The sequence below is a fragment of the Xyrauchen texanus genome, chromosome 45, assembly GCF_025860055.1.
Source record: "Xyrauchen texanus isolate HMW12.3.18 chromosome 45, RBS_HiC_50CHRs, whole genome shotgun sequence".
In the NCBI taxonomy this organism is placed as follows: Eukaryota; Metazoa; Chordata; class Actinopteri; order Cypriniformes; family Catostomidae; genus Xyrauchen; species Xyrauchen texanus.
Window position 1 is genome coordinate 14,197,884 of NC_068320.1, and position 27,572 is coordinate 14,225,455.

The 27,572-nt window shown below is 36.5% G+C and overlaps 2 protein-coding genes across 4 annotated transcripts; both read right to left on the reverse strand.

Moving 5' to 3' along the window:
- Positions 1 to 18: 18 nt before the first annotated feature.
- On the reverse strand, positions 19 to 11,499 carry LOC127637446 (T-complex protein 11-like protein 2). 2 transcript variants are annotated; one of them, XM_052118515.1, is made up of 10 exons: positions 11,374 to 11,499; positions 8,192 to 8,375; positions 7,424 to 7,556; positions 5,826 to 5,946; positions 5,513 to 5,736; positions 5,216 to 5,352; positions 4,627 to 4,814; positions 4,125 to 4,306; positions 3,803 to 3,975; positions 19 to 1,492 (listed from the first exon to the last, which is right to left on the reverse strand). In XM_052118515.1, the coding sequence occupies exons 2-10, from the start codon at positions 8,361 to 8,363 to the stop codon at positions 1,221 to 1,223; spliced, it is 1,602 nt and encodes a 533-aa protein (XP_051974475.1). In that variant the 5' UTR covers positions 8,364 to 8,375; positions 11,374 to 11,499; the 3' UTR covers positions 19 to 1,220. The 2 variants fall into 2 exon arrangements, with proteins under 2 accessions (XP_051974475.1, XP_051974474.1); XM_052118514.1 differs by having other exon boundaries at positions 8,192 to 8,372; positions 11,374 to 11,470.
- An 812-nt stretch (positions 11,500 to 12,311) lies between these two features.
- LOC127637544 (plakophilin-2-like) lies at positions 12,312 to 26,215 on the reverse strand. 2 transcript variants are annotated; one of them, XM_052118646.1, is made up of 13 exons: positions 25,917 to 26,215; positions 25,233 to 25,306; positions 23,926 to 24,560; positions 23,175 to 23,319; positions 21,484 to 21,691; positions 16,092 to 16,269; positions 15,207 to 15,324; positions 14,835 to 14,999; positions 14,571 to 14,747; positions 14,279 to 14,432; positions 13,593 to 13,785; positions 13,399 to 13,486; positions 12,312 to 13,054 (listed from the first exon to the last, which is right to left on the reverse strand). In XM_052118646.1, the coding sequence occupies exons 1-13, from the start codon at positions 26,101 to 26,103 to the stop codon at positions 12,986 to 12,988; spliced, it is 2,391 nt and encodes a 796-aa protein (XP_051974606.1). In that variant the 5' UTR covers positions 26,104 to 26,215; the 3' UTR covers positions 12,312 to 12,985. The 2 variants fall into 2 exon arrangements, with proteins under 2 accessions (XP_051974606.1, XP_051974605.1); XM_052118645.1 differs by having other exon boundaries at positions 23,926 to 24,563; positions 25,917 to 26,214.
- Positions 26,216 to 27,572: the final 1,357 nt, after the last annotated feature.

Here is a 27,572-nt window from a genome sequence, read left to right on the forward strand (position 1 = left end):
AACTGAAAAGAAATCAACATTTTCATAATTTTATTATTTTTTGTTTACATTTTTGTCACACTGTTGATCTTACACAAGATTGAGAAACAAAAACAATATATACATGGAAGGTCTGTGAGGGGTAAAAAAAAAAAAAATTAAATATATATGGCTTCTTACAAAGATGTCACTCATACTTGTCAGAATGAAAAACAACAATCACCAACAAATCATTAAAAAGGAATAGTCTTGATCTATGCAGTTATGATGTGATCTAAATGTAAAACTGTCTCATAATTCTAGGCAAGAACACAAACAAATATGATAAACCTCTTAATTGTAAAACTGTAATAAAACCGGCCAGTAACCAAAGCACACTAACACACATCATGCAAAATTAAACCAAATTTAGCTTTCTAATGGATAAAAAAGGAAAACAACTGATTATGCAGTTTTAAAAAGTGTAAAATGAAGCTACCAGGACCAAAATCAAATTTAACAATATTGATAAATTATTATCTTCCCTGAAAAAACTCCAGAGTTCTGGTCACTTCCATTCAGAATAAGAAATTCAGACAAACTTTGTGTTATGTTTCCAAGTATAAATACAGCTAACAAATGGAAAACAATTGTGTATATCAAAAAAGATTTAATTTCACTTTGTTACCGAAGGATGTTCATTTGCTCTGTTAAACATATCTAGTTATGACATTTGAAAACCTCCATGGGATATACTGTAACATACACTGGTATCTATAAGCAGACAAAACAAATACATAAAATGTCTTTAAAGGATCTATGTAAATATATTAGCCTATTTTGGCTATGTTCTTAACATCTGTACTTATAAAAAAAGTTGTAGCCTCACACAAAAATATTATTTGTCAAATAACATTGTTATTTTATTATACTGTACGTAATGACTGCATTTCTATTGAAGTAACACTGTCAAGTGAAAACCACATTTAGGGAGACACTAAAAAAATATAACTTGGCAAGGAACATAGCTTCTTTGAAACATAATAAACAACAACTTTTCAATTCTTATTTCTCAATTTAAGAATCATAGCACATAGTTATTCTTCAGTCTTTTTTTTTTTTTTACTGCAGTAATTCCATTGAATTGTTTATTTGAGACTTTACAGATGATTCCTTATTTTATTTTCCACAAGTGAAATATCTGATGTCAACGGCACCTCCTCGTACCTGGAGGCAGCTTGTGATGCATCCTACCCATGCATCTATTTGGACTCCAGTGGGCTGGTTGGTGGACCCTGAATGTTTCCATTTTGCAAAGTTGCCCCTGTTGTATTGATGAATAGTAGATTCTTCAGGATGCTCACATAGAAAGGACTGTAAACTTGTTTGTTGTAGTTGACAAGTTTGACAAAACTGAGCCCCAGTGCCATGAGCTCTGGCTGAATCAGGCCCAGCCCTGGTGGTACGGGAGGTGGGGTTCTGTGTGAGATTGTAGAGGTGAGGACCACTCTGAAGTACATCTGCACCCTTGTCTCTGTGGGACAGAAGGGATGTGTTAAAAATGATACAGTTTTTATGTTCCAAAACATAGTGAGCTGCCTCGCTGCCTACTGCCTATATAGGCAGCTGCCTTTTGTGGCAGTATTCTAACTGAAACTAAATCTGATTTGGAACCCTCTACAATGGCACAAACTCTGTGTGATACAAAATATCTCTTAAACTCACATCCTCCACAATATTAATCAGCTATTAATATCCACTTTGTTACAGCAATCGTGAAGCCGCATTCATGATTCGCGTCAGGCGTCAAGCACTGCTTTGAACTCCGCATGAAAAGCACTTGCAGACACAAACGTCCAATTCAGCGTTTTGATGATAGTCAAGACTTGATGTGCTTCGGTGGTAATTAAAATGTGCCTTAAGCTGAAAAATACTTGATTTCTTTCACAAGTCCCATCTGGGCTTGTTTTGTACATCAAATAACGTTAAGAGGTCCTTTTTTATATAATTTTATCACTGAAAGAGAAGCGCTGTTGTGTGTGTGTTGTGAAGTGTGCATCAGTATAATGACTCCAGGTGGATATATTACAAAGGTGCCGTCATTCATACGTGTGTTTATGTTGTATTAACGGTAAATGTGTTCATTGTGATTAAGAAAAATGTACACATTAAACTTTTAAAATTAATCGCATGTTTTAACGTGTTAATTCTGACAGCTCTACTTAAAATGTATTTTTAAAAAAAAATGTGATGCGAGAGGACCGAGGCAACACTCTAATACAGTGGTTCTCAACCAGGGGGCTGGGGCCCACTTGGGGGCCTCAGCAATCTGTGAAAGGGTGACTTGAAATTATTTAAAATAAGTTATAAAAACCTATAACTTGCTATAAATACAAAAAAATAAAAGATGTACAACATGTAAACAGACATTTTTTAATTTCATTAAAGCTAGGGTGTGTAATCCAGAGAGGCTAGCAGTTAGCAAGCTAGACTTGAAAGCATCGAGCCCGCACTCGCTTCAGAGGTGTCTCCAAAGACACACACACACGCACACACGCACACGCACACGCACACTTCAGATTACCTCATGTCTCATTCACAGGTTAGAAATGACAATAAATTGCTCTGCACAGCATCAAGGAACCCACGAACTCAAGGAGGATGTGTGATTGTCTGCGCGAACAAGTTGCTCGGCGGTATGCAAATATAGACTGACAGACAGAAGGACATCCTATCTTTATATTCGTACCGAATGCAATAATTGGTTGCTACTTTGTTAGTCCTGTCCCTTCCACAGAAGAGATATATATATATATATATATGTTTTTTTTTTACATTTAGACCACTTAAATTATTGATTGCTATTAGGACGTGAAGAGACTTTCAACCAGTATAACAAAAAAGATTTCTGGAAAAGATTGCACACCCTAGCTTTAAAGAACATAGAGTTTTTGAAACTTCTGGAAGCACAAAATTAATTGTGGTGAATAATTATAATATTTTATTTTAATGATCTTAAATGTAATATGGACATTCTAGTTTCTGTTAATAAAGGGGGCCTTTGAATATTGTTTGACAGTGGGAGGTCTTTGAGTCAAAAAGGTTGAAAACCACTGCTCCAATGATCGTAAAAATAAATAGCACACATTGTTTGGTTGAAATAGTCGGGTTTTTAATTATTAAACATTTATAGTTACTTAAGTATTGAATAAATTAGAAGTATATGTATTAATCAACATTTATCTTGCTTTGTCCTCAGTCTTGGATTGATCTATCAAATAAATGAAATCTAAAAACGGAGGTATTTTAGGCAGCATAATTATGTTGGCAACCTTTTGGGACAGCCTTTGCATCGATGACGCATTACGGCTTGTTCACTCTGAATGTGTTGTGCACGGTTTTGGTATGTAAACATGCGCTAGATGGATGTCTTTAACCGTTATGCTGTGCAGATCTCGCACAGAAGCACCATTTTGTTTTAGATGCGGTGTCAATTTCAAATTTCAAAAACGTTGAGACAGCCGTGTTCTGTTTTGTTCGTTGCTTTGCATCTAACTTTTTTTAGCACAAGCAAACATTCTAAATGTACCCTTAGTCCACTTCCTCACCAATAGTTTTTCATTAACACCTCTCATCCACACTACAATGGTGTTTTTTTCTCCACCGAAGAAATGAATGCATTCTTTGGAAAATTATGCATTCGTAAACTTTTTCCAATGAAAATGGATTATTATGGATGTTGCCTTAGAATGCTGCCTATGGAGGAGTCTTGTAGCCTTTTTGAACAAAAGCAGATCTGTAAAGACCAATACAGGCTTTAAAGAGGTTAATGCGTTTTCCTTACCAACAAGAGTGCGTATTGGGTTGTTCCCCTGGGTGATGTCACAGATCTGACCTTTCAGAGTAGCTTGCAGTTCGGCAGGGAGAGCTGGGAAATTTCTTTCTGCCAGAGATTTATTGACCTCACAGCAGATCTGAGCACTGACGTTACCTAAAGCTTCAGTCAGGTTAAAGTCTCTGTAAATCAGGTATCCAAAAGGGTGTGGGGGTTAAGGTAGACACAGAAGATCTTTTAGACCGAGATATTCATTATTACTTCAATTATATTGTTTATGCGCAAATGTGCATGTGTTGCATGTATTAGCCTGAGTAGTGTTTGGACTTACACACTATGCATGCCATCTAGCAGTACTGCTGTCATCTTCTTAAGTCGCTCAACAAGAGAAGGCAGGCCTGACACGGCCCCACCTATTGAGCTGTAGACTATTAGCAGAACAGATGCCACAGTTTGGTACAGCTGAAGAGATCTCTGCATCTCTTGCAACCTCCCTTCATCGGTCATCACAGTCTATTAGCGCAAGAGAGAGACTGTTAAATCATAAAGCACTCTTACAGATGCACACCTCAAAATGCAACACTGTGTCTTAGCCGTGACAAGTTTCCAACTACAAATAATTTCTCCTTTCAAACTACTTGCTGCGCAATGTGACACAATCAAAACAATTTGATGTTTACAGTTATGTGGAGCAGAGGGTAGGGTTAACCAGCTCAATGTCACAGAAATGGAAACCAAGTTATTATCAAAATGCCTTGACATTTGTCTTGGTCACGGCTGGTTAGGACACTATATAAGAGTTATCGTTGTGTGTGTGCGGGAGTAAATCTGACCTCAGGTAGAGGGCCCTTGCTCTCGTCCCAGGTGAGCAGTCTACGGTAAGCAATATTTAGAATGAACGTGGGCCCTGGTAATGATTTGCTGCTCTGCCCAGAATCGCTGCTCTTTTCCATTGGGGGCATGAGATGTGTGGCCTCCTCTACTGATTCTTTGATCCACTCAGTTGTGTGATCCAAAGCATCTGCATGAAATTTACATTATGTCTAAAGGTATGGGCCACTTTCAGACATTCAAAGGGTTTGTTCACCCCAAAACAAAATTTTGACACCTACATGTTTTTGTCCATGGAACAAAAGGAAATGTTAGACAGAATGACAGCCTCAGACACCATTCATTACATGATGCAATGAAAGTAAATGGTAACTGAGACTAACATACTGCCCAGCATCTCCTTTTGTGTTCCACAGACGAAAGCAAGTCATCAGTGTTTAGAACAGCATGATGGAGAGAAAATTATGATTTTTGGTTGAACTAACCCTTTAAAGCAGAATGTAACACTTCATATCATTCACTTTACCTGGTTTTGTTTTGAATGTGTACATCTATACATCTAACATGTTTATAGTGCTTGAAAAGACTTACTAGGAGATCTTTCCAAAATGCTCTGGAATTTGGCACGCTCATACTCTACTGACTGCCTCTGCAGCTCTGGCCTGAGATTTTGGATGGTAAAGTTCACCATGTCCATTTTCATCAGGTCCAGAACTCGGAAGATCTCCCTGATCCAACACAAGTTACCATTTAAAACTCAATTAATTGCCTCAGGCAAATGCATGCTTGGGAACCATTTGTCATGTTAATATGTAATACCCAGTTCTACAACACAATACAAGAATAAACTTAATAATCTTTATCAAACAAGGACTGCAAATGGCATACTTGAACACAGTCACGATGTCCCAGGAGTTCTCCTTGAGTTGCTTGATTTCATCGTCACGGACTGGTGCACAAAACTTGCCCATCGTATTGATGATGTAAGAAGCAAGGCCCTGGATATCAACCGCATTGTTATCAGCCTGCTGGCATATCAGGTCCATATCCAACACCTCCATGATCTGAGTACGCATGCGGTTCGCCCCAGGGTTCAGGAAGGAAATCAGGATCTTTGATGAGAAAATAATGAATGATTTAATCTAGAAGTGGCATATCATGTGCCTTTTCATCATTGCATTTAGATTAATGTGTAACCTACATCTCTGATCTCTTCAAGAAGTTTGATGGCATAATCGTACTCAGGGGGGTCATTATTCAGTTCTGATTCAAGACAATCCCAGAAGGCCTTGTGCACCATGTCCTTCACTCTTTTTTCCAAGCTAGAGGTAAAACAAAGGATATTGAGAAATTGATTCTTTACACAACCTGTGACAACAGGTTCCAAGCTTGTGCTCCTAAATTATGAGAATATGGGATAAAAATCACTATTGGGACCATTAGTTCAGGTCCTCTTATCTGATTGGACAATCAACATATCAAGAGTGCTGATATGCATTATAACAGCACTGGGAGTCTGCTTTTGTGTGTTTGCAGTGTCCCAGACACACAGGCTGTGCTTTGCTTGGATGGATGCATCAGTTGATCCTGCTTTGGCTTTGTTTGGAACCATTTTAGTTAGTAAACAAAGAAGCTGGTCAAATTGTGTTTAAAATGTTAAAAGTTACTCTATAAACTTCTTGTTTATAGAACGGTTATATAAAAGTAATATATCTAGGCTTGGTATCCATGTGTGAAAAGGGTGCTTTTGTACATCCGTTCTTAAAAAAAAGAAGTTGATGATATATCAACTTTCTAAAATTCGAAACAATTATATTCTACGAAGGTACACACACTCAATCTCCGGATGCTGCTCGAAATTCTTCAGCACAGCAGAGAGAAACTTGCATAGTTTTCCATTATCATTATCAAAGGACATAGATTATTTACTCTAGCCAACAATGGATGATATATTGTGTATATGTATCTTTTATATAGCCTACAAAATTTATTTTCAGTTACAAGTAAGTTGTTTTGTGGTTTGACAGCTTGAATGAAAGACATATTCATGGCTACATACAGAGAAATTGCATAATAAATTTAATATCGATCAGTTTGCGTAGTTACACCAGTTTCATTCATTAACATGCAAACTCATCAATGTCAATTTGTTCATTCTTGAAGTCCAAAAAACATCATAACTTGTGTGTATGGTGACTAGATTCACAGTTTGGAATATTTTGCCTCGTCCTACCCACGACCGACTTCAGTAAAGGTAATATCACCCTCTAGTGGTCTCCCAATGCTATTATGCCAGACTACATTAATAGAAGACCAAATTACAGTGAATTGGAAAGTACGCAAAATAGGCTTCTAATTTAAATGTTGGTAAATGCTAATATATATATATATATATATATATATATATCGATATTCAATGTGCCAATCAATAGTCAATATATAATATTTTATGACATCAGGCAGTTGTACTGAATATCAGCACAGTCTAGGATGCTCATGTGATAATGCTTGATTCTCTATTATTATTATTATTATTATCATATACATTTTCATTATTACACTAACATTGTAATGTTAAGGTCAAAACGCAAATTAGGGCACTTTCATTTTGCACAGAATGGACACAAAATACATATCGGCTAAAAGAATGCTTAATGTTTTGACTTAATATACTGCATTTTAATTATAGATTCATGAGTAAATTTTCTCTAACCCAATGTCTATAGTTATAAATACCATTAGTAAGGAAAGTGAGAATAGTCCTATCAAGAGACGGTATGTTGCTTAATAGTCTAGCACCTGTTTTGAGGTATTTCTGGAGGCTCTAGGTGGAAGTTGCGATTGACTACAATCTCATGAGCCAGACTCAGATTGGACAGGTCCCGGGCTGAAGCCACAACCTCATCAAGTTTGAGGATTTTAGGTGGGCTGCCTGAAAACACAATGTCAATACAGTTATGTACAGGTTAAAAGACTTTCAGGGGTGCTGGCCCTCACTTATTCATATGCATGTATGGACTAAATGTTATGCCTGACACTTGCTAACAGGTGAATCTTAGTGGGTCAGTATAATAGTTCCTTTATTTATTTATTTTGGCATAAAGCTGATCTGTGTAATGTTTTCGATGTTCAGATAATTTGTCGTATCTCAGCTAAATATGCAGGATTTTGCCTTTAAGTGCAACACTAGCAAAACATAAAATGTTTGTTTGAGCAGCCCATATTGACAGACACAGCAACATCGTCTCAAATTTGTGAATTTGGGGTAGGACTATCTGTTTGTACAACCAATGGAAAACGGAGGGAGTTTTCTCCAGTGATTCAGAAATGACACACTTCAGCTTTAAATGGGCATGTTACCAACATTCATGTCAGAATTACATACACTAGAGTAGATTTCTTACATCAAATTACATACAAATGGATATACTACATGAAGAATGAATGAGTGCCAACAAAATTTCTATGATGACTCTACTGTAAAAATACCAGATCTGCACAAATAACATCTGATTAGCCAAACACTTTCTGTGTCTTTGTGAGTGTATGTGATAGCAAAACACCTACAAGAAGGGGAGTTGTTTTTGCTAGAGGAATCGCTGGTAAAGCTCTGGCGAGAATAATCCACATCGCTGGACAAGGTCAAACTGTTGCACCTTTCCAGTGACTCCGAGTCACTGCTCTGGTCCTCACTGGACACTGTAGACATGGAGGTGGGACGTTCATTGTTCAGTGGCATCTTGAGAAGCTGCTGTGAGTTAATGTAAAAAGGTATGCAATTTTTAATTTTGTGGCCAAGATAAAGATTCTTTTGGGACAAGCTGATTTTAGAAAGAGAATTTGGGCATGCTCTTATACCAGCAATGGAAAAAACTACAACTGTAAAAGGGATGGCACAACTTTCAATGTTGAAAAATTCCACAAGCACAAAGCTTTTTTGACATAAAGAAAAGTGGTTTGCAAAGGCAACAGAAAATATACGGGCAAGAAAAGTGCTCAGTGATATTCACATGACCCACAAAGGAACGTTGATGCGATGCAGACGTTAAGCGATCCCGTCTCTTGGGTAACAGATAATGCTTGATAACAACATGGCCTTTATAAGCAAACCTATCTAGTTACACCCCGCTGCCTTTATAGGCTCAATTACACACCTGTTTCATGACGTAACAGAGTCTGTCTGCTGGTCTTTTCACCATTTTCAGCTCAAGCTAAATATGACTCATCATAACAAAATACATTGAACAATAAGTGAGTTGTTCATCAAGATTACATTTTTGACTAATCCCACCTATTATGGAAGATAAAAATGTTCAAACTGACAAAATAACTTGTTTATTTAACTACCTTGCAATAACAGGTTTACCTACAGTGGATTAATGGCTATTAATCTGTTATAATAGAAACACAAAATGACATCATTTGTTCAAACCTTTCCATTCTTAGCACTCCCAAAGAGTGTCTATTTTGGGCAAATAATAATAATTAAATAGATAAATAAATAAATAAACTGTGACCTCCTCATGTAATCAGCCAGTACTGCAATTTACGGTGGAAATAGAAACCCCTTGGGCTGTCACCCCTGCTTGGGGAGGGCACTGATGACACACTGCTGGCATTAGTTATGGCTCATGCCATAACTCAGGATGTCCAGCAAGATCAATAAATAAACTTCAATTGGTTCAAAATGCAGCAGCCAGAGTGCTGACAAGAACCAAGATATATGATCATATTAGCCCCATTTTATCATCATTACATTGGCAACCTGTTAATTTCATATTAATTAAAAGATTCTGTTAACTACATACAAAGCTTTGAATGGTCTACCTCCACAGTACTTAAGTGACCTACTATGCTATATTCCATCACGTTCATTACGATCACAAAATTCTGGCCTTTTAATAGTTCCTAGAATATCAAAATCCATAAAAGGAGGAAGATCCTTTTCATATTTGGCTCCTAAACTATGGAATAGTCTCCCTAACACTGTTCGGGACACAGACACACTCACTCAGTTTAAGTCTAGACTAAAGACTCCTATTTAGCCAGGCATACACCTAACTTTTCCATCAACTCTCAATTAGGCTGCTTTAGTTAGGTCTGCCGGAACCAGAAACATTGATCATGATTTATAACTCTGCAATAAATTGAATGGCATCTACACGAATATTATTTTATTTGTTACCATGTCTCAACCTCGGGACTCCTATCCTCAGGTCACCATAACTGGCTGGATTCAGCTCCATTCCTGCTTTGTGTCAGACTCTACTGCTACAGTGACTATCAATTAATTGCCAACAAAAGCCTTCATCAGGCAATTAATAAGTACAATTGTACCCATGTGAACTTCTGCAGTTATTCCAGGATGAACTTCAAAGACATTAGTCATTAATCTTACAGTTCATTCAAAATCTTTGTTTAAACTCTGACCCTTAACACTTACTTAGTTTACTCATGTTAAACCATGACTTGCACTAAACATAACTAATATTGGCATTATATTCATGATGTTAGCCAGAGGGGAACTGGACCCCACAGTGAGTCTGGTTTCTCCCAAGGTTATTTTTCTCCATTAATCAACATATTATGGAGTTTTGTGTTCCTTGCCACAGTCAACTTCAGCTTGCTCACTGGGGTTATAAATACAATTATTATTTAATTACTTTTTTTAAAACACAATTCACAATTGTATTTCATCAAACTACATAATAATGACTCATAGACATTATAGATATTACAGTTTTATCTTCGGTCAATGCCTGATCTTCTGTAAAGCTGCTTTGAAACCATGCTTGTTGTGAAGAACGCTACACAAATAAAAATTACTTGACTCATGGGAGCAGCAGGAGGTGCTGCTATACCAGTGTGAGACACAGGTTATGCTTGGAATAGTTACTACCATACTACTAGCACTATTGCTGCAGTATGCAGTAGGTACAGTAAGTTTTCAATTGTGCAATTTTCTAATTTAATACTTGTTTTAAAATATGATTAAAAAACATATCCCCAGCATAAGAATTAAAAGTTTAATAGAAAAATTAACATGAGCTCCTGAATTTCTTAGTTTTTGATATGTCCCCTTTTTGCTTTAATGACAACATGTAATACATTTGAAGTATTCAACAGACAGGAAGCGTTAAAAAAAAATAAAAATTACACGCTAAATTAAACATGCCACCTAATGAGGTCATGCCACAACGTTTGAAACATTTATCATTACATACTGCTTCACAAATAATTACAAAAACAAGAAATAAGTATGTATGTAGAAAACAGTCAATAGTACGCAGTATGCAATACGCTACTATTCAACACTGCGCCTTCACACGGGCTTCTGATAGGTACACGTGACCTTATTTTCAACACACAAACAAGGACAAAACACGAGAAAACTGTCAAAACAGCAGTGCGACATGGACTGGACTCTGTCCTGACTTTTAAACATGAGAAAAATCTGGGGTGAAATTATTAAACCCTCACTTTAAAATCTGAAATACATTTTAATAAGACATTGAATGCATGGCCATTTAAAAAGTGACATTTAGTCGTATGCGCTTGAATGCACAGCTCGAGAGACATACTGTTTGTCTTCGACTTAATTTTCCAATGAGGGTTAGAAATGCTTGATTATAACAAATGCTTTAGTATTCCACTGAGCCAGTGTTTTAATCACAAGCACTGTGAACTATTGAAATATTACAAATATAAACTCCTGAAAGATCTGTCGAATAAAATAATGTAACATTTACCTGAGTCAAGTCTCCGAGAGAGGAGACTTGGCAAACAACACTGTGCTTTTCGCGATTTGTAGGAGAAATGTATCGATACTCCTCCACCAGCAGTACATTTGGGACTTTAAAGGGGTCTTTAAATATCACTTGGCTTGCAGCGTCTTGTGAAACGGAAGGGCCTATTATTCCGAAGCTAGAGGGGGTTCAATAATTTGTCTTTGACGTAGGATGTAATGGGATAGGCGTGCCATTAATACATAATTGTCAGAAAGTTAAGTAAATAGTAAAAACATAAATTAAAGGTCGGTCTATTATTTTTCAGTGAAAACAACGCAGAAAATTTTGATAATATTGGACGTACATGAGTGACTTGCATACCCTAGTAACACAATGGTACAGTCCAGTCCAGAAGCGTTTTTGTTTACGGATGTGACGTAAATGTACATTAAAAGATGCTTTGTGAACACGACGACCTCCTGTAAAAGCGAAAAGCGTTGTTTCCTAACGCAATAGTCAATTAATGTAATTTATTCTTTTCAAACCTCACACTTTTATACAAACGCTTTGATTCCGTTTAAATAGTCTGATAGCCGATTACGTAGAACGGAAAATTTCCATCTCTCTCGCGCTTGATCCCTCCCACTGAGTATTGTGATTTGTTATTATTCAAAGACCCGAATCACTTCCTGAATATAACACATGCGTGAACAATTTACATGCATATTATCAAACGTTATCGGCCAATTCCTCTTGAGGTCTTCTATAAATGCTTGTGTTTTAACGAACCGTGCTTGCTCTTGCGTAAAGAAGAGCAGGCTAGGCTGTATTCAAACAGATCCATAACTAAATAAACAGAGTTTAACCCCTCAGTGACTGGGGCAATGGTTAGAAATAGTTTACTACACAAGGCTGGGAATCAAAACAAAAGACTCAGCAAGTAAAAAGAAACATGTGGTTTTAATATTGCATTTAAACAGACCAAATGCAAGTACAAATGTAAAATGTTAGGGCAGTAGAAAATAAATAAATAATAAAGCTGTATACTGTCAACAAAGAGACTATTATCATATTTAATTAATACACATGGTAAAATATTAAGTATTAAATTAGGAGACATTAAGATAGCAGACACACTTTATACACACACAAACACACCATCGCAATGTTACTTGGCAACAGTTTTTAAATGACAAGATGTTTAATCCAAAAGCCACCATTCACCTTCATTGTATGGATAGTGAATGGTGACTGAGGCTTACAGTCTGCCTAACCTCTAATTTTGTGATCCGGAGAAGAAGGAAAGTCATATAGGGTTGGAACAACATGAGAGTGAATGTATGATGACAGAATAATGTTTTTTTTTTTTTTGCATGTAAAGTATTTAACTTATTTAACATAACTATGGTGACGTAGTGGGCTAAAGCACATAACTGTTAATCAGAAGGTTGCTGGTTCGATCCCCACTGCCACAACCATTGTGTCCTTGAGCAAGGCACTTAACTCCAGGTTGCTCCATGGGTACTCTCCCTGTAGTAAGTCTACTATAAGTTGCTTTGAATAAAAGGATCTGCCAAATGCATAAATGTAAATGTAGGTTAAAAGCTTCATTCTGGCTGTACACCTGGATCCTTTAGTTACGAGCAGAATTCACAGCTTTAGCGGTCCTGTTGTTAATGAAGTCGTTTTTCCTATAACCAGCCTGCCAAAAATAGGAAAACAGTTCATATTAGGTAATCATACATGATATACAAAGAAAGCACCATATTTCTTATTTTGGAAATGATGAGAAGAAGGGAGGTCAGGAAATGAAGCTAAATAAAATGAACCTGCACCATCCATGATAGCACCATGGCTCAATGTGCACTAACTTCTTGGTCCTGGCTCTGAATACTCTGTTAGATATATTTTAACATCTGACCTGTTGATTTTCTGTCCTTACAATCTTAGTTATTCATTATTGGATATAGAATTGCTCATTCTTAAATACTGTATATTAGTACAACATCTTGGACATTGTATGATGCAAACGTCTAGTAACCTCACCTTCTTGAAACTGCTATGCAGCTCAGAGTGTCTCCACAGCGTATGCAGTAGTATACAGGCTGTTTGGCCTGCTCGTGTGGGCCCAAACCTATATTTTATACAGAGTTAAATACATGAATTAAATAAGTCACATGAATGAACACATATGAGTCAGTTCCTTTATTTTGCCTTAAAAATGAAAAATCACAGAGTACCCATTGTCTTTGGTGCTGATGCTGATAATCTTGGGCAATGCTCCTTGGTTTATGATGGCAGAGGTGTTCTGTACAGACGCATGGCACAAGCTGATGAGGATGTGACAGATTGACACTGTGACATCTATAGGCTGATCTGAGCTTCTTTCAGAGTTGGGTAACGTAGCAACCAGCTCTGGCAACACCTGTTTAACTGTGCACATGAAAAGTACAGATTAAAATAAATGAATTTGTCGAGCCAACATATGACAAAAGTGTGTTAATGAAATAGTTGACAATAAAAAGTTTGTCATTATTTACTCACCCTCATGTTGTTCCAAACATTAATTACATTTTCTCTTCAGTGGACCATAAAAGGAGCTATAAAAGGAGCTATTAGGCCAATTTTTTGTATGGAAAACATTTGCAATGAAAGTGAATGGCGACTGAGGCTGTCAGTCCCTAACATTTCACGTATCTCCTTTTGTGCTCCACAGAACAAAGAAAGTCATATGGATTTGGAACAACATGAGGGTGCATAAATAATGACAAAATGTTCATCTTTTTGGGTAAACTAGCCCTTGAAACTAATGTAAATAAGAACAACCTGCTTTTTAAATATCTTTTTCAGATATAATTTGTTGTTCCTTCTAAATGACATTACTGTGTGCTGTAATTGCCTATACTGGAAGGTAATGGCAACTCACCAATGTCTGAATGCAGTTCTCTGTAGCGAGTTACATTTCTTAGCAATGACACCGATAGTCTCATCTCTTCCTTCTTTTCTTCTTGCAGCATCTTCTTTACCTGGAGTAGGACTCCCTCCTTTTGCACGATGAAGTGTGCGATGGCCTGGGATATCTAAAGGGCATACAGAAGTATTTATTCAGTCCTGGTGGATGCAGAAAATACATACTTTGCTTCTTAATTGGATATTTAAAGTGAATGCTTTAAATATGTTCCTGCTTATAGTCATTATCTAATCATTCTGGACCATACCTCTCCAGAACAAGCAGTGAGGTTCAGCAGCGCTCCAATGGATGCCTCCTTTGTGTGTTGGTTTGTGCTGACAGCAATAAGAGAGAGATACATGCGGATAGTGATAGCGCTCCAGAGCCACTCTTCGCCGTGAGGATTGCCATTCTCCTCGAGTAGGGGAAAGTCTGCATCTGTATCCTGAGATGATGATTCCACATATGAGGCTAGCACTTTTTCGACACCATCAGATCATAACAATAAATCAACTATGGGTGTAGCACTAACCTCCTCAGAGTTTTTAGGATGGTTAAGGATGAAACAGCCAGGTGTACTAGTTTCTGTTGTGTGATTGTGTTTGGGCTCTTGTATCACAGAGGAATCCATAAAAGGCATCTCAGAATCAAACCGGTATGAGAGGTTGTGCAGGATGCACACACAGTTTTCTAATGCCTGGATAGGATGAGTTTTTAACTTTTACTAAAACATTATTATTATCACCAGATTAAGTTGGAATCATCATTTTGGATTATTTTAGGTTTCTGGAACACATTGAAATTACATTTCAAGGCTGCTTTTATTGTTTAACACAAATCAAAGGCATACTGTTGCTGTTATTTTAGTGATAACAACAGGGATTTAATATGAGTGATTCTTTACCTTATCATCAGGTTTGTAATCTGCGATGGTGCCACGGATATAATAGACAAGACACTCGATGAGATCATCGCAGTCCCGCATGGCTTGACGTCCATCAGGACCGGCTGAACTCAAATTCCTACAGAAAAATTTGTATTTAATAAAATAAAAATCATATTTTATGGAAATAATACAGTGCAAGTCCATAGCAAGTGAACTTTGGTGAGTAAATACTGTAAGCAGAAACATGAATATCCATATTAGAGCTTTTTTTATTTAATTTTTCAATCATTACCGTTAGGTCACTACCAAATGAATCCTCAAAATTACCCAACATGATCAAATGGCACTGTGCTGCGAATGTTCAAGCTCCGGAAATCACCTGCGCTGTGCCTTTGAAATCTCACCCCTTTTGATTTCCAGCTAGTGAGCTAATACATTTTGGTGGTATTTGCATTAGGTTTAGGGAGTATATGAGTGTACTTACTACTCAAATGTTTAGTATGGAAAATGTTTGCCCATGTTTTGAGCTGTGTCATGCAAAATTGTGATTGTGAAAATTAGCATAAGCAGTTTAAAAATTCCAAAAGCAGAGACATATTTAAGCAGACAAAAAAATCTGATGTCCTGTCACCAGTTCCCTGCAAGATCAGTCTCTAATTAGCATGACTAATTATAAAATAAGGTATAACATGGCCCACACTGTGTTTTTTTTCTTCACATTTTGTGTGCTGATTGTACTGAAACATCTGATGAATTCTTCTGTAGAACTTGGGCAAAGAATGTGTGGAATCTTATGAATGCCAGGGATTTGATTTCTGTGGAATAATATTTACCAAGAGTTTTCAAAATAAAAGTCGCCTTCCTTAAAATAATTTGCAACTTATCTTGTTAAGTTGGAAATACCTCAGGCAGCCAGTGGCATTGTAGAAGATCTCTGGGTCAGCCAGCAGCTCCAATTTTGGATCTTCCCCTTCAGAAATGCCTGAGCATGGGACCAAAACACTGTCTGTGAGAGGTCTGACCGCTTCTCTCGAGAGCTGCTCTTTCAGCAAGTCATGAGATGACAAGTTCCACAGCAGAGCTGAGGAGAGAATGACCATCCGAAAGATTAGTGGAAGGGTAGAAGTCACACTTTCAAGATGTTCTGGATGTTTTCTAGGTTACTGTGATGACTAAGACGTGAGTTTTAACAGGAAAATCAGGTTTGGATGTGCAATGATATAGAGTTGATGAATTAAAGGAATATTCTGGGTTCAGTACAAGTTAAGCTTACCCAACAGCATTTGTGACATAATGTTGATTACCACCAAAAAAATTACAGTGAGACAATTACAATGGAAGTGAATGGAGCCCATTTTTGGAGGGTTTAAAAGTAGAAATACAGACACTTATAATTTTTATAAAAGCACTTACATTAATTCTTCTGTTTAAACTTGTGTATTATTTGAGCTGTAAATTTGTTTAAATCATCATTTTTACAGTCATTTAAGGGCTTTAAGGTTTGTTGACATTACATTGCCATGGCAACGAAGTTGTTAAATTGGCTTTAACCTTACACAGAAAAGTTTGTAAGTGATTTTATCACACTAAAATCCTGTTAACATGCATATTGTTTATATCTTGTGGCTATACTTTGAAACAGTGAGTATTTGAACTTTTATGGATTGGCCCCATTCATTTACATTGTAAGTGTCTCACTGAAACCCAGATTATTGCTTTTATGTTAAAGAAAATGAGGGGAACATTTATTTCTGTGGTAATCATTATTATGCCACAAATACTGGTGATTGAGCTTAACTTAGTTTAAAGGAATATTCCAGGTTCAATAGATCTCTTTCTTAATAAGTACAGTGGGGTCCAAAATACTTTTTTTTGTGACATTTCCAAAATGTATAATTATAAAACCATCACATCTGAAACAATTAATCAAAGCTAATTATCAGATGTGTTTAGTATATTAATTGTACCCCATATTTGTTCAATTCTTTTGGATGCCACTTTTTCCAGAGGAACAATATACATCCAAGGAAGTAACATTTAACCTATTTAAAATCCGTACAAAATAGATTAATTGACAAACTTTCCTTAAAATCATAATTCTTTGAGTTCTTTGACAACAAAAACAATCTCCTTCTATACACTTATAGCAGCAAAGTTTACATCTTACCAGGAATACATATTTCTGTAATTTGACAAAGAAACATCTTTGCCATCATGTACATTTCTTTGATTACATATATCCAATTGTCTAATGTTGGTTTAACCATTTATGTGTTAATGCTTTCTTACTGGCTGCCAAGAGTATACCCATAAAATATGTATCTACTGATATTAAGTCAGGACATATCCAACCAAAACAGAGTAACTTGCTTTGCAAAGGATTTTCTGTTCTAAAAATATGTTCAAGAACCACCTGTACTTCTTTGAAGTATTCCTGAATATATGGACAATCCCAGAAAATATGAGAATGATTTGCTTCTCTACATCCACAATTCCGTCAACAATTTGGAGGATTATTACTGTACTTTGCTGTTTGTAGTGGTGAAATAAAATATTGAATTATATTAAGCGATCAGGTAGATTTCCATTGGAATTTCCATTTAGTTGACCATTCATCATCCGTAATGGTCATTGCACTTTCTTTTGTCCATTTATCCCTAATATATATTGTAGAGTTTGTTTTCATATTCATTAGACTAATGTATATTTGAGAGACAATCTTATATTTAACTGCAGAACTATATGCCTTTATAAATAATTCCAACAATGGATTTAAATTGTCCTTAAATGTTCCTTTTCCTTCTTGATCGTAATCATTTCTAATTTGAAGACATCTATATAAATCTAGATTTTCTAATAAAATCCTTTCTTTCAGTGATTGAAAACTTAAGATTTCACCTTTCTCTATTATAGTAGTATTATCAAGTCGGTTTGGTATGAAGTCCGAGTCATTCTCAACCCATTTCAAAATCTTAATAAGGTATATTTTTATCATAGCTGTCAAACACTTAAAGTATGTTTGGTCCATGGATTATCTAAATCATCTATATATTGTAATTTATTGTCTCCCAGTACTGTTTGTATAGGGATATTCTTTCAAATACAGCTTTCCATGGGGCATAATAATGTTGCCATGTAATAATCTTTCAATGAAGGGAGGGCTCAACCTCCTTTATCTTTTGGAAGCTGTAATGTTTCAAAAAACACACTCTAGGATTTCCCCCAGCCATATGCATCATGAAAGCATCTTGTCCCATTCTGTGAATTGTTTCTGGTTTATGTCAACTGGGAGGGGATTGAAATAAATAAAGAAACCTCTGTAACACATTAATTTTGATAGCTTCAATTCTTGAGCTCATACAAAGAAAATTAACTAAATTCCATTTATTTAAATATTCTTTAATCTTTACAGACAGAGGTCCAAAATTCCTCTTTTGAATTCCTGATACCTCCTTTGTCAAATGAAGTCCTAAGTATTACAATTATTTTGTATGCCATTATAAATATTTTTAATCCTGAACTGTTTTATCAATATTCAATCTACAGTTGTAGTCAGAAGTTTACATTCACTTAGATTGAAGTCATTAAAAAAAAATTTAACCACTCCTCATATTAGCAAACTATAGTTTTGGCAAGTCGTTTAGGACATCTACTTTGTGCATGACACAAGTTACTTTTCCAACAATTGTTAACACACAGATTTTTTACTTTTAATTGACTTTATCACAATTCCATTGGGTCAGAAGTTTACATACACTAAGTTAACTGTGCCTTTATGCAGCTTGGAAAATTCCAGAAAATTATCTCAAGCATTTAGGCAATTAGCCAATTAGCTTCTGATAGGCTAACTGGCAAATTGGAGTCAATTGGAGTTGTACCTGTGGGTGTATTTTAAGGCCTACCTTTAAACTCAGAGCCTCTTCATTTGACATCATGCGAAAATCAAAAGAAATAAGCTAGACCTCCACAAGTCTATTTCATCCTTGGAAGAATTTACACATGCCTGAAGGTTCAACGTTTATCTGCACAAACCATAGTACGCAAGAATAAACACCATGAGACCACGCAGCCATCATACTGCTCATAACAACACAAAAGGACCTTGTGAAGATGCTGGAGGAAACTGGTAGACAAGTATATCCACAGTTAATGGAGTCCTATATCGAAATAACCTGAAAGGCTGCTCAGCAAGGAAGATGCCACTGCTCCAATACCACCATAAAAAAGCCAGACTACAGTTTACAAGCGCAAATGGGAACAAAGATCTTACTTTTTGGAGAAATGTCCTCTGGTATTATGAAACAAATTGGCCATAATGACCATTGTTATGTTTGGAGGAATAAGAGTGGGGCTTGCATGCCGAGAAACACATCCCAACGGTGAAGCATGGGGATGGCAGCATCATGTTGTGGGGGTGCTTTGCTGCAGGAGGTACTGGTGCACTTCACAAAATGGATGGCATCAAGTGGAAGGAAAATTATGTGGATGTATTGAAGCAACATCTCAAGAAATCAGCCAGGAAGTTAAAGCTCGGTTGCAAATGGGTCTTCCAAATGGACAATGAACCCAAGCATACATCCAAAGATGTGGCAAAATGGCTTAAAGACAACAAAGTCAAGGTATTGGAGTGGCCATCACAAAGCCCTGACCTCAACCTGATAGAACATTTGTGGTCAGAAATGAAAAAGCATGTGCGAACAAGGAGGCCAACAAATCTGACTCCGTTACACCAGTTCTGTCTGGAGGAATGGGCCAAAATTCCAGCAACTTATTGTGAGAAGCTTGTGGAAGGCTACCCAAAATGTCTGGTCCATGTTTAAATTGAAAAGTCCATTTAAACACAATGCTTCCAAATACTAATAAAATGTTTCTGACCCACTGGGAATGCGATGAAAGAAATAAAAGCTGAAATAAATAATTCTCTCTACTATTATACTGAAATTTCACAGTCTTAAAATAAAGTAATGATCCTAACTGACCTAAGACAGGGAATGTTTTCTATGATTAAATGTCAAGAATTGTGAAAAACTGAGTTTAAATGTATTTGGTTAAGGTGTATGTAAACTTCTGACGTCAGAAGGGTTTATGTCAAGAGAGGGGGCCAGAGTCCTGAAATATTTTCATGAGTTGGGGTAAACCACTTTTATGATAATATCTTTAATTGTTTTATTCTCTCTGATGTTTTGTGCTAAAGTTTCCAAGCAAAGAGCAGGCGGGGACCAGGGACATCCCTGCCTAGTGCCTCTCTACAAATTAAATGGTTTTGATAGATAAGCACAAATCTTTATTTGTTGCCGTTGGTGTATCATAGAGTGCCTGTATGCTTCCAATTATGTTCTTGTGGAAGCTGAATTTGTGCAATACCTTAAAGATAAGCCAAATAACTGAATTGAAGGCTTTCTCAGCATCCAGGCTCAGGATAATTGCTTTTAAACTATTTCTCTGAATGTAATTCATAATGTGCCGTGTGCGTCTTCTGATATTATCCTGTGTCTCTAAACATGTTCGATCATGGACTATTAAATTAGGAAGAAATCCTTCTGGCTATTATTGACGCATAGTCTACATTAGGTATCCATAAAGGTCTGTATGATACGCATTCTAATTTATCTTTGCCTTCTTTTGGTATAATTGATATTACAGCCTCCTCCTGAGATGGAGGAGGAGCCGCATTCTTTGAGACCTAATTAAAGGTGTGAACTAAGATGGGGGTCAGTTCATTCTAAAACCATTCCCCCGTGAAGCCACCTGGGATTTGTTATACTTTAATTTAGTAATAGCCTGCAGTTAATGCGGCTGCTGTAAATCATTATCTTATTTTGATCAATACTTGTGATAGCTAGATCTATAGTATCTAAAAACAATCAAGCTCCTGTCTTCTGTCTTCCGACAATTTAGAATATAATTTATAATATAAATCTTGGATTCAAATCTACTATAAGGCATTATGGCGGAAAGAAGTATAAGAAATATTTAAGATTTTGCACCATTTCTAGGTCACTAATCAAATTTAAGCAAATATGTGATATTGAGCATACTGACTACAAAAGTTCTGATAGGCCTATTCTTGCTTCCGAAGCACACAATTTGAGAGCAAAAATGGACATACCAAATGCTAAAAAACATAATGTTCATTTCTGTATTCAATTTTTCACCATATATGGTAATAGTATAATTTGTGATAAAAAAAATGTATGCCATTAGAAAAATTTTAAATAGAAATCTTTTCACTTATGGACCCCAGTGTACGTGCCATGGCTAATGCTAAAATTAATTCAACAAATGGCTCAAATACCTGTGAGCTGACGTCGGGTCTCAATGTCTCTATTTTTCTTGAGCAGGTTCAGGATCACAGGAAGCCCCTCACAGTCTTTGACTTCCATTTTGTTTTCATTGTTTTCGTAAACAACATTTCGTAGTGCGCTGACGGCAGCAAGCTGGAGCTCCTCGCTCTCATCTTGCATGAGTTTCAGCAGTTTTGGGATGCCTTTCAGATAAAGTAGCTGAGGGGAAGATATAAATAAATAGTAGGTTTTCTGAACCATCAAGCCCAAGCACAAGTGTACGATAAATGTCATTACTTTATTTATTTCATACTCAGTGGGATGGCAATTAAATCTGTTTTTCCCCCTGATAGATCCTATGCTGTTTATAGAAGGAGCTACAATGTAAAAATGTGATCCAAATATTCTGACTTATCTCAACTTTTGACCAACTCAAAAGTTTAGCTTTGCAATGTAAAAGAAATAGTCAAGAAATCAGTCAAGATCTTAAGAAAAAAATTAAGGCAACACAATGCATTCAGATTTTTAGTTGTTTCAGCAGTGTAAATGTCCTTGATACATTAGCCAACCTGGCTTTGTTTGTTCACTAAATGCTGATTGTCTCCTTTAGTCAAGAAATTCTTGTCACAGCAACTAAATACCTTTTGTTCCGCTACAAATCAGCAACATTGTTTAATTAAAATTTTTGTCCAGCCGACTCTTGGCCAACATTTGGGTCAATATCTTCTGACCAACATTTATTTGTATGTAGATTCAAATTCATTCACATTACAAAATACTGATCTTTGCCCCAGTTTCAAGCACAAAACCTCACTGAGCATGTACACAGTAGTCAACTGCTTCCAAATGGAGGTCAATTTCGGTAAATCTGCTTTTGTTCCCTTTGCCAAACTTGGTAGTTGCAATTCAAAGAAACTTACTGCGTTGATATCATGTGGAACTAACAACAAAATGCTCATAAGTACAATATTTATTTATGGAAGGCCCCCCAAAAGTATAGAATATTTGAGCATCATAGATTCAAGCGACTCCCCATGGAGCAATTTGGGTTTAACTGCTTTGCTCAAGGGCACAATAGAGAGAGAGAGAGAGAGAGAGAGAGAGATATTGCTTTGGCAATATTGTATGTAAACACAATCATGCCAATAAAGTACTTTAAATTGAAATTGAAGGAGAGAGAGAGAGAGAGAGAGATGAGAGTGAGAGAGTTCATGAATCACATAGCTTATATCTGTAGGCTAGACAAGTTTTTAAGTCCCCCTTTTAATGGTAACTTGCCTTTAAACACTTTGTTTTAATGTTTCATTTACTTTCCCTATGGCAAATGAATCAATATGACTCCAAAAAGACAAACACTAATAGAGCTCTTTTAATATTTTTCTTCATTTATGACATATTGGTACACTGGGGCCAAATGATCTCATCAAATGTTGTTTTCTGATGTATTATTCAAACATAGAGATCAACAGGAGTGAGAATATTCACTCTCACTTTCATACACACCTTATTTTTCTACTTGGTGAGGTGGCACTTTAATTACACTAAGTAGTACTGTGACTCATTGTTTCATTTGGCCTGGAGCATTTGTTATAAACACAATTGACGAGGCAGACATTTGAAGTCTGCTCATGATATATCATAATGTTAATTACATTTTGGGTGGATAATTGCATGTGGCATTTCTGAGAACAGTATCACTTACCTTTTTCTTAGCATCAGGACTGTTATAGCATTGGCTCTGTATGAAGTTTGATGCCGTGATTTGTGATTCCATATGATCTTGTCCCAAAATATTTACAGCCTCTTTTAGTGTCATTTCTGTGCTTTGCTCACCTTGTCTGACCTTCCTTCAACACACACACACACACAAGCACAAGCACGCACACACACACAATAGCCATTAGGATCAAATCAAGATAAAGGTACAATGGTGTTGATTCAATCTAGAATACTTCAAAGCATAATTGTTAAAAGCTTTTGAAAGTTTTAGGGAACTTTACAAGCAAATGCCTTGTAGCACACTGTTAAATACACTAATTACTAAAAAACTAAAAATATTACTAAAATAACAATTACTATTAATAAACCAACGTAATCACATTAGTCATTCAAAACATAAAATATGACTATAACATACTCCAATAACTATATAAAAAGAGTAGTTGATGCATAACATGTCTTCCTTATAGCCAAACTAATTTTATTTAAAATGTAGATGAGTGTATGAGGGAAAATGTATATTTGAGGTCCAGTAACTGGTCATCATTTTTGAATTTCACTATTTAAATTATGGGTTTGCCAACACTAGTTCATTATAAATGGTCCTGCGGTTTTACAAATTAATTTGACAAAGTAGAAATAACTGCAATGTTTTCTAAAGTACAAATACAATAATGTAGGTGTTGTAACTCTATATAATTGAGTAGCTAAATATACACAAATTATTGGCTTACTTTGGAGGAAATGCCATTGCATGTTGCTTGACCTCCATCTTTTCAATCCTCCCTAAACTTCCTGACTTTTCCTCCATGCTGATCAGAGAGCCTGGCTGGGAGGGTTGTCTTCCTGCAACAAACTCCAGGCTCGGCTTCCGTTTGAGACTCTGCCAGGACATGTTCTCAAAACCCCCCTCTCTTGGGTGGCTGAGGTTTCTCTGAATGGTGTTCTTCGCTAATTCCATTCTGCTCCTCTCTAACCCTACTGGGACACCATTGTGAGGGGTGCTGGTTAAAAACACGTCATCTGTATCATCTATGTGGTTGTTCTCAAAGGTAAGTTTACTTGGGAGCTTTGTGACAGTTGACCGGCCAGTAACATATGACAGATTTTTTTGTAGAACCTCCGAGTGGGCGTAACGTAAAGGGTGTTGGCTCAAATTGAAACTGTTGGTAGTAGCGGCTATGGGGAGAGTGGGGAGAGTGAAAGAATTGGACCCCCAGTATAAAACTGTCCTCGAAGTGGGGTAACGAAAGCTTCTGAAAGTCCGGTGAAAACAGGTCGGCTCTGAACTTGGCCACTGAGATGGATCAAGCCTCTTCAATTGTCTGGGGGCTTGTGGTGTGACGTCATGTTTGACAGATGAGAACGTCTGCTGCAAAATACAGTGTGCAACATCATTTCAAGTCAAATTACTGAAATCCAATTAAAGGGATACTTCATCCAAAGAGGAAAATTCTTTAATTTACTCAACCTCTTACCATTCAAGATGTGTAGGACTTTCTTTCTTCTGCTGAACATGAACAAAGATTTTTAGAAGAATATCTCAGCTCTGTTGGTCCATACAATGCAAGTGAATGGTGGCCAGATCTTTGAAGGTCCAAAAAGCACATAAAGGCAGCAGAGAATGTACTCCAGTGGTTAAATCCATATATTCAGAAGCAATGTGATAGGTGTTGGTGAGAAACATATCAATATTTAAGTCCCTTTTTTTACCTGAAATCTTATATAGTAAAAAAATTACTTAAATATTGATATTTTTCTTACCCAAAGTGATTGCATTGCTTCAAAAGATATGGATTAAGCCACTGGACTATTTGTATTACATTTCTGTTGATTTTATGGGATTTTTGAAGCTTCAAAAGGTCTGGTCACCATTCACTTGCATTGTATGGACCTACAGAGCTTAGATATTCTTCTAGAAATCTTTGTTTGTGTTCTGCAGAAGACAGAAACTAACACATATGGGATGGCATGAGGGTTTAAGTTTTGGGTAAACAGTCCCTTTAAGGACACATTCATTCCACTGGAGAAATGACTGTACCTTCATATGTACACTTCTTAAAGATGAGCATCTTGAAATGTGGAAGCTAGATAGACTTGCTGAAAGAGATAAATCTGTAAAACCAACAACACACATGCACATAATAAACAAAAATACAATACATGCACAATTCAATGTATATGTTTACGAATCCTATTAAATTCACTTTTTGTGTTCTGACATACCACACCTTTGCCCCCAAAAAACACCAAACAAACAAACCTTCATGTACTTTGTTATTGCCCTGTTTTTGAGCATGGTACCTTAGTACTATGGATATTTGGACATACAACATGGTAGTATTATAGTATTCTTGAAGTACTCTGGTGTATGTTATACAATGAATAATTAATGAATAGTAATGTATGATCTGAAGCCATCACTCTACTAAGGTACAACCATAGTGATTTTTAAGGGTCCTAAGTCTATAGAATAAAGAATAACTGATGTATAAGATTAAAAATGATATATACGCCTATACTCAAGCTTTACAAGTCTGATCAGACTGAAAGGAAATGTCTGAGAACAAAGGGACAGTGCAAGCTGACCATAACAACACTGCTGACCAGACTGAATTTCCTCTTATTAAATATCCAATCCTGTCATCTATTCAAAACATAAACACTGCTTATCTTTCCATAGTTTGTTTTTATATCATCCACCATTCACTTTCATTCTGCATACCTGGCAGGTTTGGTTTCTTTCTTTTCCGGGAGAGGGTGAGCAGCACTTGTTGCTGTAGTCGGCTGCGCCGGTGTGTGTCAGCGAGAGTGAGTTTGTCCGCCTGTGGTAAGGCTAAAGAAGTGTCCTCCGGTTGAAAAGAGCTGTGCGCGGGCAACACAGAGCGCATAAAATCTGCCTCCTCCGCCATGGGCTCTTCTTTAGCTGGAGTGTCTGGTGTCAGGTGTGTGATTCTCTGTTGGGTGTGAAGCGCTGCGGTTGTTTTTGTGCTCAGGGTGCGGTTTAAACATGCGTCACCTGACACAGATCGTGTTACTGCACATAACACTGATGGACACCTGAGTTCAGAGTGAAGGACACACGCGTGCACTTACTGATGAACTTGGGGAATATTTGGGGTTCAATAAAGCGTGGACCCAGCATTTTTTATTTCACTACTGTGTTGGGGCCTCTAGAGAACCATGACACGGGGTCTCTCCCACAAATAATGACGTTTTACATCAAAGTTTGTATCTACAAATACAAAAACTTCACCATGGTAACCAAAGTTTTCACCATAATACCATAGTTTCATCAGTTGTGACTGATGACTAATTTTGCCCTATTAATATTGCCCCTTGGGGGGCTTTTATCTCAAATTTGGGGGACTTTTACTCCCTCACCACCTTTAATAATAATAATAATAATAATATAATTGTAATCAATACAAATTTCTGTTATAATTGATTTTCCCACAAATGATGTTGCTCTATCAATATTGAATTTAAAGGAATACATTTGTTGTTGTTTTTCCCCAGTCTTGATACACTATGTGATCAGAAAAAAGCACATGATCCTTATGGTGTGCCTTTCGCCCTGTTGTACCCTACTAACAGTAAAACTGTGGTAACTTAAAATTAACCAGCACAATCATCATCAAAACAAAAAAGCAACAAAACAAATAAACAAAACAAAACATTGAAATTCTGCAAGCTTGTTTGAAAGAGAATCCATATTAATGTTAACTTATGGGTGTATATTAGTAACAACAGTAGTAATTATGCTTATGGCAGAAACTGTTTTGTTTTTTTGTGTTTTGTAAGGGGCGGCTTTCTGCGTGTTCATCATTAAATGTTCTTCTTACTTATCATTGTACTATAATATCCACCAGTGGACCACCAGTAAAATGCTTCTTTGATTTGTATTTCATACAACATACAGAGTATTTCATTAAAGATTTATAATATCAGCATATCAGAGTGAAAAGTTGAATAGACATATATTTGCTGTAAGATTGGCTCTTTTGCTTTAATGTCAGCATGTGCTCGAGCTGGCACAGACTCCGATGTTCCATGTTTCTCTTCGGCATGATTTGAAAACATTCCAAAGAGAAAAACATCAAACAAATCCAGCAGCAATGCAACTACTTTACCGACAGATGGCGGTATTGTAGTAAAACTGTGTACAATAGCAGGAACGCCATATGAAAATTAGTCTGATAAGAGGGTGCAAACATTATATCACGAGTATCGTTATAATGCAGACCAGATTTATGTAAAATATGCATAGATATATAAAACATTGAAGACAGAGAGGTGGATCCCGATAGGTGGATCCATTTAAACAAAAACAACAACAAAGGAAAACACCTTAAAAGTGCACTCAGTACTTTTCTCATTA